Raw genomic sequence first — 22883 nt, forward strand, 5'->3', positions numbered from 1 at the left:
AGGGTTACAGAACAGGAACGCTGATGGGTCGCCATAAGGCGCCCCGTAAAAAGATGGGGAAAAAGGTAAAACGCTGGGGAAGGATGAGTAAAAAAATACAATCTAGACTGGGCTCCTAAGGGGGCCCAGTCTGGGGTGGGAAAAAACCTCCATAGCAAAGCTCATGTAGATATTACAACGTACATCTCCAGATATCTAGCAACAGAGGGAAGGGAGTGCGGGGTCATGGTGGCAGGCCGCAGCTCTCAGGCGCTGAGCATCCTTTCATCACCCCTATGGGATTTGCTTCGACATGGGTAGCTTTAGTAAGCATAAATAGTTTTAGTTATATTGTAAAACTCTTGCTTGGAGTGATGAATGAAGAATCCTTACCAATAGAAACGCCATGACTGACAATTCTACTTCGGGTTCCGGAACTTGTCCAAAAAGGTAGCGCCATAGCACAAATAATAACGCACCTATTCAGTGTGAATGACAACTATTTGCATTATAGCCAAGAAAAAGCCATAAATTAGCTCATACTTGCCAACACTCCCGGATTTTCCGGGAGACTCCCGAAATTCAGCGCCTCTCCCAAAACAAATTTTCTCCCGAAAATCTCCCGAAATTCAGGCGGACGACCTGAGTCCGCTAACCCACAATATAAACAGCATACCTGCCCAATCACGTTATAACTGTAGAATGATGGAGGGCGAGTTCTTGGTTTCTTATGTGGGTTTATTGTGAGGCAGTTTCATTAACGTCCTCCCAGCGCGGCAACAACACACAACAACAGCAGTCACGTTTTGGTCTACCGTAAAGCAGTTCGTCTGCCGTAAACAGCAATGTTGTGACACTCTTAAACAGGACAATACTGCCATCTAGTGCATTTGATGAAAGCACTTTTTGTGCGTGCCACACAGCAATGCATCATCAGAGAGGGTGTTCAGCATGGTTCGAAAAACAGTGACAGAGAATAGAACAAGGATGGACAATTCAACCCTTAACTCAACAATGAGTAGATGAGTGTTATGTGTGTGTATATGTGTAAATAAATGAACACTGAAATTCAAGTATTTATTTTATATATATATATATATATATATATATATATATATATATATATATATATATATATATATATATATATATAAAATTAAATAAAATAAATACATATATACGTGTATATATATATAATAAAATAAATACATATATACGTGTATATATATATATAATAAAATAAATATATATATATATATTTATTTTATTATATATATATATATATATGTATACGTATATATGTATTTATTTTATTATATATATATATATATATATATATAAGAAATACTTGACGTTCAGCGAATTCTAGCTATATATATATATATATATACGTATGTATATATATATATATATATATATATATAATAAAATAAATACATATATACGTGTATATATATATATATATAATAAAATAAATACATATATACGTGTATATATATATATAATAAAATATATATATATATATATATATTTATTTATTTCATTATATATATATATATACGTATATATGTATTTATTTTATTATATATATATATATATATATATATATATATATATATATAAGAAATACTTGACGTTCAGTGAATTCTAGCTATATATATATACGTATATATATATATATATATATATATATATATATATATATATATATACGTATATATATATATAGCTAGAATTCACTAAACGTCAAGTATTTCTTATATATACCGTATTTTCCGCACTATAAGGCGCACCGGATTATTAGCCGCACCTTCTATGAATTACATATTTCATAATTTTGTCCACCAATAAGCCGCCCCGGACTAAAAGCCGCGCCTACGCTGCGCTAAAGTGAATGTCAAAAAAACGCTGCGCTAAAGTGAATGTCAAAAAAACAGTCAGATAGTTCAGTCAAACTTTAATAATATATTGAAAACCAGCGTTCTAACAACTCTGTCCCAAAATGTACGCAAATGTGCAATCACAAACATAGTAAAATTCAAAATGGTGTAGAGCAATAAATAGCAACATAATGTTGCTCGAACGTTAATGTCACAACACACAAAATAAACATAGCGCTCACCTTCTGAAGTTATTCTTCATTCGTAAATCCTTCGAATTCTTCGTCTTCGGTGTCCGAATTGAAAAGTTGCGCAAGCGTGGGATCCAAAAATGGCCGGCTCCGCCTCGTCGAAGTCATCGGATTCAGTGTCGCTGTTGTTGTGCAGCAGTTCTGTGAATCCTGCCTTCCGGAAAGCTCGGACCACAGTTGTGACCGAAACTATCTGCCCAGGCATTTACGATCCACTGGCAGATGTTGGCGTATGTCGACCGGCGCTATCTGCCCGTCTTAGTGAAGGTGTGTTCGCCTTCGGAGCTGTGTGAAAAAAGCCACCCGGCCTCTTCGCGTAAACTTCCCTTAACCACTCGCTCATCTTTTCTTCATCGCTCATCTTTTCTTCATCCATCCATCCCTTCGAGTTAGCTTTTATGATGACGCCGGCTGGAAAGGTCTCTTTTGGCAAGGTCTTCCTTTTGAATATCACCATGGGTGGAAGTTAGCATGGCAAGCTAGAACCACAGTGAAGGATGACTTCTCATTCCCTGTGGTGCGAATATTCACCGTACGTGCTCCCGTTCCACAGTGCGGTTCACAGGAATATCAGTTGCTGTGAAATACGGTAGTAATCCGTGTGCGGATGGAGAGATTGCGTCTTTTTATGAACCGGATCCTTGTCCTTTGTAGGAGCCATTTTGTGGTCTTTACAGATGTAAACAGGAAATGAAACGTACGGTGATATCCGCGCGTTTTTTCTTCTTCTTCCGGGGGCGGGTGAAGCGCTTCCTGTTCTATGGGGGCGGGTGAAGCGCTTCCTGTTCTATGGGGGCGGGTGAAGCGCTTCCTGTTCTATGGGGGCGGGTGCTTTCCTTGGCGGTTGCTTGCGTAGAAGAAGAAGCGCTTCCTGTTCTACCGGGAAAAAAGATGGCGGCTGTTTACCGAAGTTGCGAGACCGAAACTTTATGAAAATGAATCGTAATAAAGCGCACCGGGTTATTAGGCGCACTGTCAGCTTTTGAGAAAAATTGTGGTTTTTAGATGCGCCTTATAGTGCGGAAAATACGGTATATATATATATATATATATATATATATATATATATATATATATATATAATAAAATAAATACATATATACGTATATATATATATATATGTATGTGTGGGAAAAAATCACAAGACTATTTCATCTCTACAGGCCTGTTTCATGAGGGGGGGTACCCTCAATCGTCAGGAGATTTTAATGGGAGCATTCGCATACCATGGTTTATATAGGGCACAGAGTGGGTGGGTACAGGCTGGCCTAGGAGCGTGGTGATTGGCTCATGTGTTACCTAGGAGGTGTTTCCGTCTATGGCGGCATGCTGTTACAATTTCGCTGCGCTTGTTGAGGGATGACAGGTCTGGACGGTAAATAATAAACAGTTTCTCCTTCAAGCATAGGTTGCATCTTTTATTACCACTATTGTAAGGTGTGCTGGATGCAAGAATTGCATCCAGCACACAATTGCGCTCTACTACGGTATCGAGCACTATTTTTTGGATAACCTTATTAAGACATATATATATATATATATATATATATATATATATATATATATATATATATATATATATATATATATATATATATATATATATATGAAATACTTGACTTGAATTCTAGCTGTAAATATACTCCTCCCCTTTTAGCCACGCTCCCGTCCCACGCCCCCGTCCCACCCCGACCACGCCCACCCCCGCCCCCTCACCCCCACCTCCCGAAATCGGAGGTCTCAAGGTTGGCAAGTATGAATTAGCTGCACCGTTTTATAAGCCACGGGGTGCAGAGCGTAGGAAAAAAAGTAACCGGAATTTACAGTAAATACAACGTTCACGGTCTAAAGAAGGAGCAACTTGATTAAGTCGAGCTACTGAGTACCTTCCTACCAAAGTATGTATAATACTGCAGTAACTTGGATTTTCTTCACTGGGCTCATATTGACCGGTCCGACTGGACCAATGGCGCCATGACAAACGTGCCCAGCAGGTGGCGCCAGTGGGCTCTTGCCTCGGTTCAGTCGGAGCGACCCGACGCGGAATTGTTTCATCCCGGCCGAGCTGGTGCCACAAGAAGAAGGATGCGAGCCAGAGGAAGGAGGAAGGAGGAAGGAAAGGTCATAAATCCAAGTCACAAAGGACTAAATGCCCCCCCGCTGGTTTGTGGCTGAGACGCCATTACTATTCTGAAAGGTCTCCTTCCTCCTTCGCCTGGCAGCGGCTCCTCGCTCCCACATCCAGTTCTTCCTCAAGAACTGAATCCTGTTTGTTTTTCAAAGTCAGCAGCGAGCATCATCAGGTGACTGATCAATATATATAACGCAGGAAGTGATCACGTGACACGCTAACAGCCAATCAGGTGACAGTATCCACTATCAAGTTTGGTTGATTCCTTGCATGGAATGAAGAGAGAAAGTCCAAATGAAGAAATGGTGGATAAAAGAGGAAAAGGTTTTTAGGATTTTTTTTCCCAAAGGGACTGTAGTCAGACTGTCAGTCTGTAAAGACCGCTAATACCACGCCACCTTAGCCGCGCTCACCCTTTATAGCACCGCTCTAACTTCCTGCTGCTAAACCTGCATACAATGTTTGACTCACGTTTCTCTACTTTCATGTTTTCATTTATCATACTTGCCAACCTTGAGACCTCCGATTTTGGGAGGTGGGGGGGCGTGGTCGGGGTGGGGCGGGGGCGTGGTTGGGAGCGGGGCTAAGAGGGGAGGAGTATATTTACAGCTAGAATTAACCAAGTCAAGTATTTCATATATATATATATATATATATATATATATATATAAGAAATACTTGACTTTCAGTGAATTCTAGCTATATATATATTTATTTTATTATATATATATATATATATATATATATATATATATATATATATATATATATATATATATATATATATAAGAAATACTTGACTTTCAGTGAATTCTAGCTATATATATATTTATTTTATTATATATATATATAAAAAATACTTGACTTTCAGTGAATTCTAGCTATATATATATTTATTTTATTACATATATATATAAGAAATACTTGACTTTCAGTGAAATCTAGCTATATATATATTTATTTTATCATATATATATATATATATATATATATATATATATATATATATATATATATATATATATATAAGAAATACTTGACTTTCAGTGAATTCTAGCTATATATATATTTATTTTATCATATATATATATATATATATATATATAAGAAATACTTGACTTTCAGTGAATTCTAGCTATATATATATTTATTTTATTATATATATATATATATATATATATATATATAAGAAATGCTTGACTTTCAGTGAATTCTAGCTATATATATATTTATTTTATTATATATATATATATATATATATATATATATATATATATATATATATAAGAAATACTTGACTTTCAGTGAATTCTAGCTATATATATATTTATTTTATTATATATATATATATATATATAAGAAATACTTGACTTTCAGTGAATTCTAGCTATATATATATTTATTTTATCATATATATATATATATATATATAAAAGAAATACTTGACTTTCAGTGAATTCTAGCTATATATATATTTATTTTATTATATATATATATATATATATAAGAAATACTTGACTTTCAGTGAATTCTAGCTATATATATATTTATTTTATTATATATATATATATATATATATATATATATATACATATATAAGAAATACTTGACTTTCTGTGAATTCTAGCTATATATATATTTATTTTATATATATATATATATAAATAAAAGAAATACTTGAATTTCAGTGTTCATTTATTTACACATATACACACACACATAACACTCATCTACTCATTGTTGAGTTAAGGGCTGAATTGTCCATCCTTGTTCTATTCTCTGTCACTATTTTTCTAACCATGCTGAACACCCTTTCGCAGGTACCCAGAAAGGTTTCGAGTACCACCAAAAAAAACTGAATCTCTGAAGACAGTATAAAAATCTGTGTTAAAGATGTACGAATACTGTTTGTATAATAAGCATGTTATTTTTTTTTTTACAAATGAGGGTTAAGAGTTCAGTACTAAACTGTTGTGGTGTTTAGAACGATGCGTTCAATGCCACTCCATTTCCGCGGTACAGTTTCCAACCAACCGCCCCTAATAATGCGTGTAAAAAAGCTGCGAGCGTCAAAAACATGTCTTCATTTTCTCTTGTACTCCACATGATTGATTGAAGTCCTGGTTACATTCTCGTCCACAGGGAACATCATCGGCTCGGGCATCTTCGTGTCCCCTAAAGGAGTCCTGGAGCATGCCGGCTCGGTGGGCCTGTCGCTCATCGTCTGGGTGTGCGGGGGCGGCATCTGCGTCCTGGGCTCCATGTGCTACGCCGAGCTGGGCGTCACCATACCCAAGTCCGGGGGAGACTACTCCTACGTGACCGAGATCTTCGGAGGACTCGTCGGGTGAGACGCGCTTCCTTTCCATTTCTCCACCCCCGTCACCAAAATAAGAGCGTGCACCTTCTTAGATCTTCAAGGCCTTTTCTACTCCAACTGGAAGTCTTTTTTTTGATAAGTTCAGATGTAACTGTATCCAATCAGTGGCCACCATGGTCTCATTCAAATGGCCAATACTACTGCAGTACTATCCTGAACAATTTGGAGGTAATCCTCCTTTTTCATTGTCCCATTTACTCTCGGTAAAGCAGCAGTTCCATTGGCGGCAAAACAGGCCCAGAGCATAATACTACCTCCACCATGCTTGACAGTAGGCATGGTGTTCCTGGAATTAAAGGCCTCACCTCACCTCGCCTCATCTGACACTACATGGAAAAGATTGATTGAAGATAAGACCTTCCGGAGGAAAGTTCTGTAGCAATTTGGATACTTGAAAATGCTCACTGTATTTTTTACCGACGACAGAGCGCACCGGTATATAAGCCACACCCACTTTTGGAAAGAAAATAATATTTTTCCACATATTAGCCACAAGTTGCAGATATATACATTGTGAAATGAGTTATTTACACAGAAATATTGTGGAAATGCCTTAATTGTAACAAGGCAGTAAAACGGCTGATCAAACAAAACAAAAGTCACCGTCATGGACACAAGCTAGCTCTCCAATCAACTAAACAGACTCAATAATTCCATGCAAGAACATGCAAACTCTACATAAAAAGACCCCGAGCCTGGGGATCGAACCCAAGACCTTTTCATTGTGAGGCAAACGCACTCTACCATGCTGCTATATGTAGATACATATATATGTAAGTATAGTCAAGGTTATTATTCGTTATACAGTGCGGAATATACGTTAGGTCAGGAAAATACACGGAGGCTATGTCATCCCTACAAGCCTGTCACCACTTTGTCAACAAATGCCTGAGCAAATTTGTTTAAGAACAACATTTATCAACCAGCTATTGCAAGGAATTTAGGGATTTCACCATCTATGCTCCGTAATATCATCAAAAGGCTCAGAGAATCTGGAGAAAGAAAGAAGCCATGATATTACGAACCTTCGACCTCTCAGGGGGGTACGTCATCAAAAAGCCACATCGGTGTGTAAAGGATATCACCACATGGGCTCGGGAACACTTCGGAAAACCACTGTCAGTAACTACAGTTGGTCGCTACATCTGTAAGTGCAAGTTAAAACTCTATGATGCAACATATGTTGCCATCCAAGCAACGTTACCATGGACGCCCCTGCTTATTTCAGCAGGACAATGCCAAGCCACGTGTTACATCAACGTGGCTTCATAGTAAAAGAGTGCGGGTACTAGACTGGCCTGCCTGTAGTCCAGACATTGACAATGTATGAAGGCTAAAATATGAGACTGTTGAACAACTTAAGCTGTACATCAAGCAAGAATGGGAAAGAATTCCACGTCCAAAATGTGTCTCCTCAGTTCCCAAACCTTTACTGAGTGTTGTTAAAAGGTTGGTAATAATCCTTGGTGACCTTGTGGACTGTTGTTGTTGTTGTTGTTGTTGCAGCTTCCTGTTGCTGTGGAGCGCCGTGCTCATCATGTACCCGACCACTCTGGCCGTCATCGCCCTCACCTTCGCCAACTACGTGCTGCAGCCCGCCTTCCAGAACTGTCTGCCCCCCTACGCTGCCACACGACTGCTGGCCACCATCTGCGTGTGTGAGTCCCACACCATGTCCTAGAACAGTAATATGTCATGTAATAAAACAGTAATATGTAATAAAATAGTTATATGTAATGTAATAAACAATAATATGTAATACAACAGTAACATGTAATGCAACAGTAATATGTAATGAAATTTAACAGTAATATGTAACGAAATTTAACAGTAATATGTCATGCAATAGTAATATGTAATATAACTGCAACGTATAATATAACAGTAAGATAATAAATATGTAATGTAATATAACAGTAATTTGTAATATGCAATGTAATATAACAGTAACATGTAATAAAACAGTAATATGTAATATAACAGTATTATGTAATACAACAGTAATATGTCATGTAATAAAACAGTAATATGTAATGTAATAAAATAGTAATATGTAATAACAGTAATATGTCATGTAATATAACAGAAACATGTAATAAAACAGTAATATGTAATATAACAGTAATATGTAATATAACAGTAGTATGTAATAAAACAGTTATATGTCATGTAATAAAACAGTAATATGTAATGTAATAAAACAGTAATATGTAAAAACAGTAATATGTAATGTAATAAAACAGTAATATGTAAAAACAATAACATATAATGTAATAAAACAGTAGTATGCAATGTATTAAAACAGTAATATGTAATGTAATAAAACAGTAATATGTAATAACAGTAATATGTAATGTAATAAAACAGTAATATGCAATGTATTAAAACAGTAATAATTAATGTAATAAAACAGTAATATGTAATAACAGTAATATGTCATGTAATAAAACAGTAATTATGCCATGTAATAAAACAGTAATATTTAATGTAATAAAATAGTAATATGTAATGTAATAAAACAGTAATATGAAATGTAATAAAACAGTAATATGTAATGTAATAAAACAGTAATATGGAATGTAATAAAACAGTAATATGGAATGTAATAAAACAGTAATATGTATAGTAATAAAACATTACTAAGTGTCTTTATGGACAGCAAACATGGTGAATTTACTGAGGAATTTGTGAAACTGAAACAGTACAACAATAACGCCATTGTAAGTTAATAAGTTAATAATAATAACACAGACACTTGTAAACAAGTTAGCATATTAGCTAATGCTAACAACGCTAGTTTGATGACATTACGACAGCACGTAAAAATGTGCATGAAAACACCCCTCCAGACATCACACGACACTTCTACTTCCGGTTTAAAGCACTAAACAGAAGGAAGGTCCATGAAACAAACAATAACACACCATTGTTGTCTCTTTTGAAGTGTTGCATGACAATGATTTGCATTAAGGCCGTCAGCCAAGAAAAATCCATAAATTAGCGTCGGAAAAAAAGTAGCGGCTTATTTCGGGTATATTGATCTCATTTATCAATATATGTCCCCGTCACGCTTGAGGCGCGACACAGAGACAGGAAGTGAGGACAGACGTAAGTTGCATTTCACGCTGAAAACGAGCGATTAATCATGGCCGGACAGGCCTCTTGTCAGCGGACACTATAAGCCTTCAAAGAGTCGTCGCCGTGGAAACGGACGGGGGGTCTCCTCCACAGGAAGTCATTCTTACTGAAGTGGCAGGAGGAGTTCCCCGAGTGACTCAGCTCAGTTAGTATTCTGCATCCGAGGTGGCCCTCAATGGCAGATTTACCTGCGCTGTCACGCCGGCTCCGCCCCCTGTCAGCGGCGAGACACGCCCACACACAAGAAGTCAGCCGGGTGGCAGAGTGGGCCGCTGCCAAACATTCCCACTGGAAGCAGTTTGTACTCTTTGAGCAGTGGAAGGAAGGAGATGGATGTAACACAACAGCCTGGGAGGAAGGAGATGGATGTAACACAACAGCCTGGGAGGAAGGAGATGGATGTAACACAACAGCCTGGGAGGAAGGAGATGGATGTAACACAACAGCCCGGGAGGAAGGAGATGGATGTAACACAACAGCCTGGGAGGAAGGAGATGGATGTAACACAACAGCCCGGGAGGAAGGAGATGGATGTAACACAACAGCCCGGGAGGAAGGAGATGGATGTAACACAACAGCCTGGAAGGAAGGAGATGGATGTAACACAACAGCCCGGGAGGAAGGAGATGGATGTAACACAACAGCCCGGGAGGAAGGAGATGGATGTAACACAACAGCCTGGGAGGAAGGAGATGGATGTAACACAACAGCCTGGGAGGAAGGAGATGGATGTAACACAACAGCCCGGGAGGAAGGAGATGGATGTAACACAACAGCCCGGGAGGAAGGAGATGGATGTAACACAACAGCCTGGGAGGAAGGAGATGGATGGAACACAACAGCCTGGGAGGAAGGAGATGGATGGAACACAACAGCCTGGGAGGAAAGAGATGGATGTAACACAACAGCCTGGGAGGAAGGAGATGGATGGAACACAACAGCCTGGGAGGAAGGAGATGGATGTAACACAACAGCCCGGGAGGAAGGAGATGGATGTAACACAACAGCCTGGGAGGAAGGAGATGGATGTAACACAACAGTCTGAGAGGAAGGAGATGGATGTAACACAACAGCCTGGGAGGAAGGAGATGGATGTAACACAACAGCCCGGGAGGAAGGAGATGGATGGAACACAACAGCCTGGGAGGAAGGAGATGGATGTAACACAACAACCTGGGAGGAAGGAGATGGATGGAACACAACAGCCTGGGAGGAAGGAGATGGATGTAACACAACAGCCCGGGAGGAAGGAGATGGATGTAACACAACAGCCTGGGAGGAAGGAGATGGATGTAACACAACAGCCTGGGAGGAAGGAGATGGATGTAACACAACAGCCTGGGAGGAAGGAGATGGATGTAACACAACAGCCTGGGAGGAAGGAGATGGATGCAACACAACAACCTGGGAGGAAGGAGATGGATGTAACACAACAGCCCGGGAGGAAGGAGATGGATGTAACACAACAGCCTGGGAGGAAGGAGATGGATGTAACACAACAGCCTGGGAGGAAGGAGATGGATGTAACACAACAGCCTGGGAGGAAGGAGATGGATGCAACACAATAACCTGGGAGGAAGGAGATGGATGTAACACAACAGCCCGGGAGGAAGGAGATGGATGTAACACAACAGCCTGGGAGGAAGGAGATGGATGCAACACAACAGCCTGGGAGGAAGGAGATGGATGTAACACAACAGCCCGGGAGGAAGGAGATGGATGGAACACAACAGCCTGGGAGGAAGGAGATGGATGTAACACAACAGCCTGGGAGGAAGGAGATGGATGTAACACAACAGCCTGGGAGGAAGGAGATGGATGTAACACAACAGCCTGGGAGGAAGGAGATGGATGTAACACAACAGCCCGGGAGGAAGGAGATGGATGTAACACAACAGCCTGGGAGGAAGGAGATGGATGTAACACAACAGCCTGGGAGGAAGGAGATGGATGTAACACAACAGCCCGGGAGGAAGGAGATGGATGTAACACAACAACCTGGGAGGAAGGAGATGGATGTAACACAACAGCCCGGGAGGAAGGAGATGGATGTAACACAATAGCCCGGGAGGAAGGAGATGGATGTAACACAACAGCCTGGGAGGAAGGAGATGGATGTAACACAACAGCCTGGGAGGAAGGAGATGGATGTAACACAACAACCTGGGAGGAAGGAGATGGATGTAACACAACAGCCTGGGAGGAAGGAGATGGATGTAACACAACAACCTGGGAGGAAGGAGATGGATGTAACACAACAGCCCGGGAGGAAGGAGATGGATGTAACACAACAACCTGGGAGGAAGGAGATGGATGTAACACAACAGCCCGGGAGGAAGGAGATGGATGTAACACAACAGCCCGGGAGGAAGGAGATGGATGTAACACAACAGCCCGGGAGGAAGGAGATGGATGTAACACAACAGCCTGGGAGGAAGGAGATGGATGTAACACAACAGCCTGGGAGGAAGGAGATGGATGTAACACAACAGCCTGGGAGGAAGGAGATGGATGTAACACAACAGCCTGGGAGGAAGGAGATGGATGTAACACAACAGCCTGGGAGGAAGGAGATGGATGTAACACAACAGCCCGGGAGGAAGGAGATGGATGTAACACAACAGCCCGGGAGGAAGGAGATGGATGTAACACAACAGCCCGGGAGGAAGGAGATGGATGTAACACAACAGCCCGGGAGGAAGGAGATGGATGTAACACAACAGCCCGGGAGGAAGGAGATGGATGTAACACACCAGCCTGGGAGGAAGGAGATGGATGTAACACAACAGCCTGGGAGGAAGGAGATGGATGTAACACAACAGCCCGGGAGGAAGGAGATGGATGTAACACAACAGCCCGGGAGGAAGGAGATGGATGCAACACAACAGCCTGGGAGGAAGGAGATGGATGTAACACAACAGCCCGGGAGGAAGGAGATGGATGTAACACAACAGCCCGGGAGGAAGGAGATGGATGTAACACAACAGCCTGGGAGGAAGGAGATGGATGTAACACAACAGCCCGGGAGGAAGGAGATGGATGGAACACAACAGCCTGGGAGGAAGGAGATGGATGTAACACAACAGCCTGGGAGGAAGGAGATGGATGTAACACAACAGCCTGGGAGGAAGGAGATGGATGTAACACAACAGCCTGGGAGTCCTGCGGTGTGTTTACTTGTGTGTGATATCATGTGCGATACAAGCAGTCCTGCAGGGTGTTTACATTGTGTGATATCATGTGCGATACAAGCAGTCCTGCAGCGTGTTTACTTGTGTGTGATATCACGTGCGATACAAGCAGTCCTGCGGCGTGTTTACTTGTGTGTGATATCATGTGCGATACAAGCAGTCCTGTGGCATGTTTACTTGTGTGTGATATCATGTGTGATACAAGCAGTCCTGCGGCGTGTTTACTTGTGTGTGATATCATGTGCGATACAAGCAGTCCTGCAGGGTGTTTACTTGTGTGTTTTATCACGTGCGATACAAGCAGTCCTGCAGCGTGTTTACTTGTGTGTGATATCATGTGCGATACAAGCAGTCCTGTGGCATGTTATTTGTGTGTGATATCATGTGTGATACAAGCAGTCCTGTGGGGGGTTTACTTGTGTGTGATATCACGTGCGATACTAGCAGTCTAGCAGCTTGTTTACTTGTGTTTAATATCATGTGCGATACAAGCAGTCTTACAGCGTGTTTACTTGTGTGTGATATCATGTGCGATACAAGCAGTCCTGTGGGGGGTTTACTTGTGTGTGATATGTGCGATACTAGCAGTCTAGCAGCTTGTTTACTTGTGTGTGATATCATGTGCGATACTAGCAGTCTAGCAGCTTGTTTACTTGTGTTTAATATTATGTGCGATACAAGCAGTCTTACAGCGTGTTTACTTGTGTGTGATATCATGTGCGATACAAGCAGTCCTGCACCGTGTTTACTTGTGTTTGATATCATGTGCGATACAAGCAGTCCTGCAGTGTGTTTACTTGTGTGTGATATCATGTGCGATATAAGCAGCCATGCAGTCTTTGTGTGTGATATCATGTGCAATATAAGCAGTCATGTAGAGTATTTATTTGTGTGAAATAATGGGTGATACAAGCAGTCCTGCAGCGTGTTTACTTGTGTGTGATATCACGTGATTTAAGCAGTCAAGCAGAGTGTTTACTTGTGTGCGATGTCACGTGCGATGCAAGCATTCCTGCAGTGTTTTTACTTGTGTGTGTGATATCACGTGCGATACAAGCAGTCCTGCACCGTGTTTACTTGTGTGTGATATCATATGCGATATAAGCAGCCATGCAGTCTTTGTGTGTGATATCATGTGCAATATAAGCAGTCATGCAGAGTATTTATTTGTGTGTGAAATAATGGGTGATACAAGCAGTCCTGCAGCGTGTTTACTTGTGTGTGATATCACGTGATTTAAGCAGTCAAGCAGAGTGTGTACTTGTGTGTGATATCATGTGCGATACAAGCATTCCTGCAGTGTTTTTACTTGTGTGTGTGGTATCACGTGCGATACAAGCAGTCCTGCAACGTGTTTACTTGTGTGTGATATCATGTGCGATACAAGCAGTCCTGCAGCGTGTTTACTTGTGTGTGATATCATGTGCGATACAAGCAGTCCTGCAGCGTGTTTACTTGTGTGTGATATCATGTGCGATACAAGCAGTCCTGTGGCATGTTTACTTGTGTGTGATATCATGTGTGATACAAGCAGTCCTGCGGCGTGTTTACTTGTGTGTGATATCACGTGCGATACAAGCAGTCCTGCAGCGTGTTTACTTGTGTGTGATATCATGTGCGATACAAGCAGTCCTGTGGGGGGTTTACTTGTGTGTGATATCATGTGCGATACTAGCAGTCTAGCAGCTTGTTTACTTGTGTGTGATATCATGTGCGATACTAGCAGTCTAGCAGCTTGTTTACTTGTGTTTAATATCATGTGCGATACAAGCAGTCTTACAGCGTGTTTACTTGTGTGTGATATCATGTGCGATACAAGCAGTCCTGCACCGTGTTTACTTGTGTTTAATATCATGTGCGATACGGGCAGTCCTGCAGAGTGTTTACTTGTGTGTGATAGCATATGCGATATAAGCAGCCACGCAGTCTTTGTGTGTGATACCATGTGCAATACAAGCAGTCATGTAGAGTATTTATTTGTGTGTGAAATAATGGGTGATACAAGCAGTCCTGCAGCGTGTTTACTTGTGTGTGATATCACGTGATTTAAGCAGTCAAGCAGAGTGTTTACTTGTGTGCGATATCATGTGCGATGCAAGCATTCCTGCAGTGTTTTTACTTGTGTGTGTGATATCACGTGCGATACAAGCAGTCCTGCACCGTGTTTGCTTGTGTTTAATATCATGTGCGATACGGGCAGTCCTGCAGAGTGTTTACTTGTGTGTGATATCATTTCAGAGTAACATTTGGGTCAGATTGCTGAATCAGCAGAGTTCTTGCTCCCACAGAAAACAAGGCGTGCATTTCAAATATCAAGTAAGAGATAATCTATAGAAGTATCGCACAAAACCAACGGCGTTGTTGCAATGAAACTTGCACACGCAGCGCCGACTCAGCAGTTTGTGAGGATGTTAAAATGTTGTGTCGTGTGTTTCCTCCGGTCTGTTAGTGTGCTTTCAGAGGAAACAGGAAGTCGACGCAATAAAAGATCATACATGTTAGAGGAAACAGGAAGTAGAGGCACTCAAAGATCATGCATGTTTAACAATAAAATATATTTTCAGCCTACTCCACTAAGCTACATTTCTGTCTTTTGCATACTTGCCAACCTTGAGACCTCCGATTTCGGGAGGTGGGGGGTGGGGGGTGGGGGGCGTGGTCGGGGTGGGGCGGGGGGCGTGGTTGGGGGCGTGGTTAAGATATATATATATATATGTAAGATATACATGACTTTCAGTGAATTCTAGCTATATATATATATATATATATATATATATATATATATTTATTTATTTTTTTATTATCACATATATATATATATATATATATATATATATATATATATATATATATATATATATATATATGGAGAAATACAGCAGCAGTAATCAAATGGTTCAACAACATCCAAGACAAACAACAGCACAACTTTATCTCCTTTGATATCGAGGAATTTTACCCTTCCATCACGCAAGACCTACTGACTCAAGCACTAGACTTCGCCTCAGACTACGACTCAATCACAGGCAACGAAAGAAACATCATCATCCACGCAAAAAACTCCATACTCATCCACAACAGTACACCATGGCAAAAAAAGAACAATGCAACATTTGACGTCACTATGGGAAGTTTTGACGGAGCAGAAACGTGTGAACTCGTTGGGAGTTTCCTCCTCTCCCAGCTCGCTAGCCTCAATCTGAACCTTGGTATTTACCGTGATGACGGACTGGCAGTGTGTCGCGCCTCGCCAAGGAGCAGCGAGAATACCAAGAAGCGCATATGCCAAATTTTCAAAGAGAACGGCCTACGGATCACGATTGAAGCCAACAAGCAAACCGTCAACTTCCTTGACGTCACTTTCAACCTGGGAAATAACAGCTACCAACCATTCACGAAACCCAACACAACACTCCAATACGTGCACCATGACAGCAACCACCCACCCACCACCACGAAAAGAATACCTACCGGAATCAATAAAAGGCTATCGATGCTGTCATCTAGCAAAGCTGAATTTGACCAAGCAACCCCCCCGTACCAAAAAGCCCTTGATGAAAGCGGATACAATTTCACCCTCACCTATGAACCCACGCCAGGAAACCAGCCAAAAAAGAACAGAAAACGGAACGACATCATCTGGTACAACCCCCCATACAGCAAAAACGTCTCAACGAACATTGGACACAAATTCCTCAATCTGATTGACAAACACTTTCCCAAAGACAACATCCTAAGAAAAGTATTCAACAAGAACAACATTAAATTGAGCTACAGCTGCATGAACAATATACGACAAATCATCTCAAACCACAACAAAACAATTGCAAATGAGCCGCCGGCCCTCAGACAGAGCGACTCCAAAACCAACAAAGGATGTAATTGTCGAAAGAAACCTGATTGCCCTCTCAACGGGGGGTGCTTACAAACATCAGTTGTCTACCAATCTAAGGTAATACGCAAGGACATTAACACATCCGACACATATGTAGGATTAACCGAGGGAGAATTCAAAACCAGATGGAACAATCACAAGGCTTCTTTCAGGAACAAAAACCTGCGAAATACCACAGAACTCAGCAAACACATTTGGGACCTCAAAGACAATAATGTTGAATATTCAATAACATGGCAAATTCTTGCATCCAGCACACCTTACAATAGTGGTAATAAAAGATGCAACCTATGCTTGAAAGAGAAACTGTTTATTATTTACCGTCCAGACCTGTCATCCCTCAACAAGCGCAGCGAAATTGTAACAACATGCCGCCATAGACGGAAACACCTCCTAGGTAACACATGAGCCAATTACCACACCCCTAGGCCAGCCTGTACCCACCCACTCTGTGCCCTATATAAACCATGGTATGCGAATGCTCCCATTAAAATCTCCTGACGATTGAGGGTACCCCCCCTCATGAAACAGGCCTGTAGAGATGAAATAGTCTTGTGATTTTTTTCCCACACATACATATATATATATATATATATATATATATATATATATATATATATATATATATATATATATAAAGAAATACTTGAATTTCAGTGTTCATTTATTTACACATATACACACACATAACACTCATCTACTCATTGTTGAGTTAAGGGTTGAATTGTCCATCCTTGTTCTATTCTCTGTCACTATTTCAGAACACACACATTATACAAATATACATTATAAAATCAATAAGAAAACGAGAGCTCTAATTTGGGAGTCTGAATTAGGATCAGAAGTTCCTATATAAACATTGCGCGCTCACGTCGCCTTTTTGTATTGATTACTGCAGCTGTGCACTGGATTCATTCACAAATACAAACTACAACTCACAAACACTTTAGAGTTAGGCTCCACCATCAGAATGTGTACTTAAAACTTATAAAGATCACATGGATATTATTCAGTGAGTTGATCCACCAAAACTAACCTGTTATACAGGAGGAAAAAGCACACAGGACGTTTCAATTGTTCACAGACTGGTCGCGCTCATCAGAATGACAAGACACTTCCGGTCTGCAGGTGATCGCATTCAATTGGGAAGAAACGCCCTACTGACCAATGTGAATACTGATAAATGTGTAATGACAGCTCCAAAAACGAATTCAAACCACAAAATAAAATAAATAAATCAACACAAAAATGTGACACATTATGGGTGGGTCACATGTGCATGTACAGTAGATGGCAGTATTGTCCTGTTTAAAAGTGTCACAACATTGCTGTTTACGGCAATGTTGTGAACAGGCTGTCAACACGTCACTCAGGTCCGCATGGAGCTGGAGGGGGCGTGGCCTCCAGCTCCGCCTGAATTTCGGGAGATTTTCGGGAGAAAATTTGTCCCGGGAGGTTTTCGAGAGAGGCGCTGAATTTCGGGAGTCTCCCGGAAAATCCGGGAGGGTTGGCAAGTATGGTCTTTTGTCACTCTAAAGCTGATAATACACGTATAAATTAAATATTGGCCAACCTCAGGCAACTTTATTTTATTTGTGTGCAATGTTCCTAAGTCATGATGACTAACGTGAGTTTTTAATTGCATCGTAGGAATAAATATCCACAATATTCATCAAACAGGAATGTGCTGAGATGTCACAGTTGTACTCAAGTAAGAGTACTGTTACTTTAGAGATTCATTACTCAAGTAAAAGTAAGGAGTAGTCATCCAAATATTTACTTGAGTAAAAGTAAAAAGTATGTTGTGAAAAAACTACTCAAGTACTGAGTAACTGATGAGTAACATATACACACACACACACACACACACACACATATATATATATATATATATATATATATATATATATATATATATATATATATATATATACACATACATTGATATATACAGTATATCATTTATATTTATTTATTTTGCCATTTTTGTTTACATGTTAAAGGTGTTTTAATGAATATACATGCATGTTTAACACATATAGTTAATATTGTTAACAACTTAAAGGTGTTTAAAGATAATACAAGCATGTTTAACACATATAGTTAATATTGTTAACAACTTAAAGGTGTTTAAAGATAATACAAGCATGTTTAACACATATAGTTAATATTGTTAACAACTTAAAGGTGTTTAAAGATAATACAAGCATGTTTAACACATATTGTTAATATTGTTAACAACTTAAAGGTGTTTAAAAATAATACAAGCATGTTTAACACATATAGTTAATATTGTTAACAACTTAAAGGTGTTTAAAGATAATACAAGCATGTTTAACACATATAGTTAATATTGTTAACAACTTAAAGGTGTTCAAAGATAATACAAGCATGTTTAACACATATTGTTAATATTGTTAGCAACTTAAAGGTGTTTAAAGATAATACAAGCATGTTTAACACATATTGTTAATATTGTTAACAAGTTAAAGGTGTTTAAAGATAATACAAGCATGTTTAACACATATAGTTAATATTGTTAACAACTTAAAGGTGTTTAAAGATAATACAAGCATGTTTAACACATATTGTTAATATTGTTAACAACTTAAAGGTGTTTAAAGATAATACAAGCATGTTTAACACATATTGTTAATATTGTTAACAACTTAAAGGTGTTTAAAGATAATACAAGCATGTTTAACACATATAGTTAATATTGTTAACAACTTAAAGGTGTTTAAAGATAATACAAGCATGTTTAACACATATTGTTAATATTGTTAACAACTTAAAGGTGTTTAAAGATAATACAAGCATGTTTAACACATATTGTTAATATTGTTAACAACTTAAAGGTGTTTAAAGATAATACAAGCATGTTTAACACATATAGATTCCTTTCTTTCATGAAGACAAGAATATAAGTTGGTGTATTACCTGATTCTGATGACTTGCATTGATTGTAATCAGACAGTAGTGATGATAACGTCCACGTTTTCAAATGGAGGAGAAAAAAAGTTCCTCCTTTCCGTCTAATACCACATGAAAGTGGTTGGTTTTTGGCTTCTTATTTGTCCAGCTTCCATATTCCTTTTTATACACTTTACAAGAAATACATTGGCGGCAAACTCCGTAGCTTGCTAGCTTGTTTGCGCTGGCTTTCGGAGACTCTTATTTTGAAAGCGCAGGCGCGATGGAGCGGCACTTTTATTGTGAAGACAGGAACTGTGCAGTCAGTCTTTAGGCTTTTGACGGGATGTACGGTTGAAATAAAAAAATGGTCTTTTTTCCTTCACACTTTTGATTGATTGATTGGAACTTTTATTAGTAGATTGCACAGTACAGTACATATTCCGTACAATTGACCACTAAATGGTAACACCCCAATACGTTTTTCAACTTGTTTAAGTCAGGTCATGTGACCGCCTGGCTCTGTTTGATTGGTCCAACGTCACCAGTGACCAGAGGTGGGTAGTAACGCGCTACATTTACTCCGTTACATCTACTTGAGTAACTTTTGGGATAAATTGTACTTCTAAGAGTAGTTTTAATGCAACATACTTTTACTTTTACTTGAGTATATTTATAGAGAAGAAACGCTACTTTTACTCCGCTACTTTTATCTACATTCAGCTCGCTACTCGCTACTCATTTTTATCCATCTGTTAATGCACGCTTTGTTTGTTTTGGTCTGTCAGACAGACCTTCAAAGTGCCTGTCTTACTGGTGACGTTCACTCCGTTCCACCAATCAGATGCAGTCACTGGTGACGTTGGACCAATCAAACAGAGCCAGGTGGTCACATGACCTGACTTAAACAAGTGTAAAAACGTATTGGGGTGTTACCATTTAGTGGTCAATTGTACGGAATATGTACTGTACTGTGCAATCTACTAATACAAGTTCCAATCAATCAATCAAAAGTGTGAAGGAAAAAAATACCCTTTTTTATTTCAACCGTACATCCCGTCAAAAGCCTAAAGACTGACTGCACAGTTCCTGTCTTCACAATAAAAGTGCCGCTCCATCGTGCCTGCTCTTTCAAAATAAGAGTCTCTGAAAGCCAGCGCAAACAAGCTAGCAAGCTAGCAAGCGACGGAGTTTGCCGCCAATGTATTTCTTGTAAAGTGTATAAAAAGGAATATGGAAGCTGGACAAATAAGAAGCCAAAAACCAACCACTTTCATGTGGTATTAGACCAGGGGTCGGCAACCCGCGTCTCTAGAGCCGCATGCGGCTCTTTAGCGCCGCCCTAGTGGCTCTCTGGAGCTTTTTCAAAAATGTATGAAAAATAGAAAAAGATGAGGGGGAAAAAAAAATTGTTTTAATATGGTTTCTGTAGGAGGACAACCATAACACAAGCCTCCCTAATTGTTACAAAGCACACTGTTTATATTAAACATGCTCCACTGATTCGAGTATTTGGCGAGCGCCGTTTTGCCCTACTAATTTTGGCGGTCCTTGAACTCACCGTAGTTTGTTTACATGTATAACTTTCTCCGACTTTCTAGGACGTGTTTTATGCCACTTCTTTTTCTGTCCCATTTTGTCCACCAAACTTTAAACGTTGTGCATGAAAGGTGAGTGTTGTTGATGTTATTGACTTGTGTGGAGTGCTAATCAGACATATTTGGTCACTGCATGACTGCAAGCTAATCGATGCTAACATGCTATTTAGGCTAGCTATATGTACATATTGCATCATTATGTCTCATTTGTAGCTATATTTGAGCTCATTTAGTTTCCTTTAAGTCCTCTTAATTCAATTTATATCTCATGACACACTATCTGTATGAAATATGGCTTTTAATTTTTTGCGGCTCCAGACAAATTTGTTTTTGTATTTTTGGTCCAATATGGCTCTTTCAACATTTTGGGTTGCCGACCCCTGACTTAGAGAGAGTGATCAAGCTATTCGGGATGAAGAAATCAGGAATAGTGACGTCATGTAAACAGGAAGTGATGCATCCAAATCCCCTGTTTTATTTATAATTTTAAAAAACACTCTAAAACATTTACAATTTAAAACTGAAGATGATAAAAAACATTTCAACACTCAAATACGAATAATATGGCTCTTAAGAAGCCATAGCAACATTTAATAATTATTCTTGTTACGATACGCTGCCCGGATCATAGTTTGTTTATGTTTTCTAGTCACTTGTGTTTTCAGCACCTCTTGAGTTTCGTTTGTTTCTGTTGCCATGACGGCAAATTGCTTACACCTGCCTCTGGTTAGTGTCCGGGACGCGCACCTGTTGCCCGGGCGCTAATCAGAGGGCTATTTAGTCTTTGCCCTGGCCTCACTCGGTCTGGCTTCCTAGTTTGTTCCCATACAACTGATGACGACTACTTAGATTTCATGCTATGCTATTTTTGCCTGCTAGCTCCCACGCTAGTACTTTTGTTTTGCCTTTTGTGCTACGTGCATGTCTTTTGTTTGTTCATCGAATGATTTATATTTTAAATAAATCATTTTCCTACCTGCAAGGTGTGTCCGAAGCCATCTGCATCCTTGGGAGAACCACACCCGCATCTGCTAATTAAAGTACATTCTGTCTCAATCTATTATTATTTTTTGTAAATAAACTTAGTCAAAATATTTCAGTCTGTGGATAAGTACTTTTTGATCACATTCAACAATATTGTGATAACAATGATAACTATGATCATTTTGGTGTGATAAAGGGACAAGCGGTAGAATAAGAATGGATGGATGAAATTTTACTTTATATTGTTAATTTTTTTTACTCTAAAACATCTACAAATTAAAACTAAAGAAGAGAAAAAATATTTGAACGCTTAAATACGATTAATATGGCTCTTAAGAAGCCATAGCAATATTTAATCATTCTTCTGCTAATTAAAGTACATTGTGTGTCAATCTATTTAAAAAAACCAAAAAAAAACTTAGTCAAAATATTTATTTTATTATATAAAATTATATTGTTAGAAAAAAAAACATTGAAAATGTGGCTTATCAACGCACATATTTTGCCTGTTTTGATGCTATGATAAATGTTTTGTTGTGATGT

At 39.3% G+C, this 22883-nt stretch overlaps 1 protein-coding gene across 1 annotated transcript in view; it reads left to right on the top strand.

Annotated features, from left to right (window-relative positions):
• Positions 1–22883, top strand: part of LOC133608235 (asc-type amino acid transporter 1-like) — an 86516-nt gene that overhangs the window by 40913 nt on the left and 22720 nt on the right. The window contains exons 2-3 of the mRNA XM_061963439.1: positions 6384–6588; positions 8128–8279. Coding sequence (XP_061819423.1) covers positions 6384–6588; positions 8128–8279 — 357 coding nt within the window. The remainder of the gene's footprint in view (positions 1–6383; positions 6589–8127; positions 8280–22883) is intronic.

Source organism: Nerophis lumbriciformis, linkage group LG06 (assembly GCF_033978685.3).
Source record: "Nerophis lumbriciformis linkage group LG06, RoL_Nlum_v2.1, whole genome shotgun sequence".
NCBI lineage: Eukaryota > Metazoa > Chordata > Actinopteri > Syngnathiformes > Syngnathidae > Nerophis > Nerophis lumbriciformis.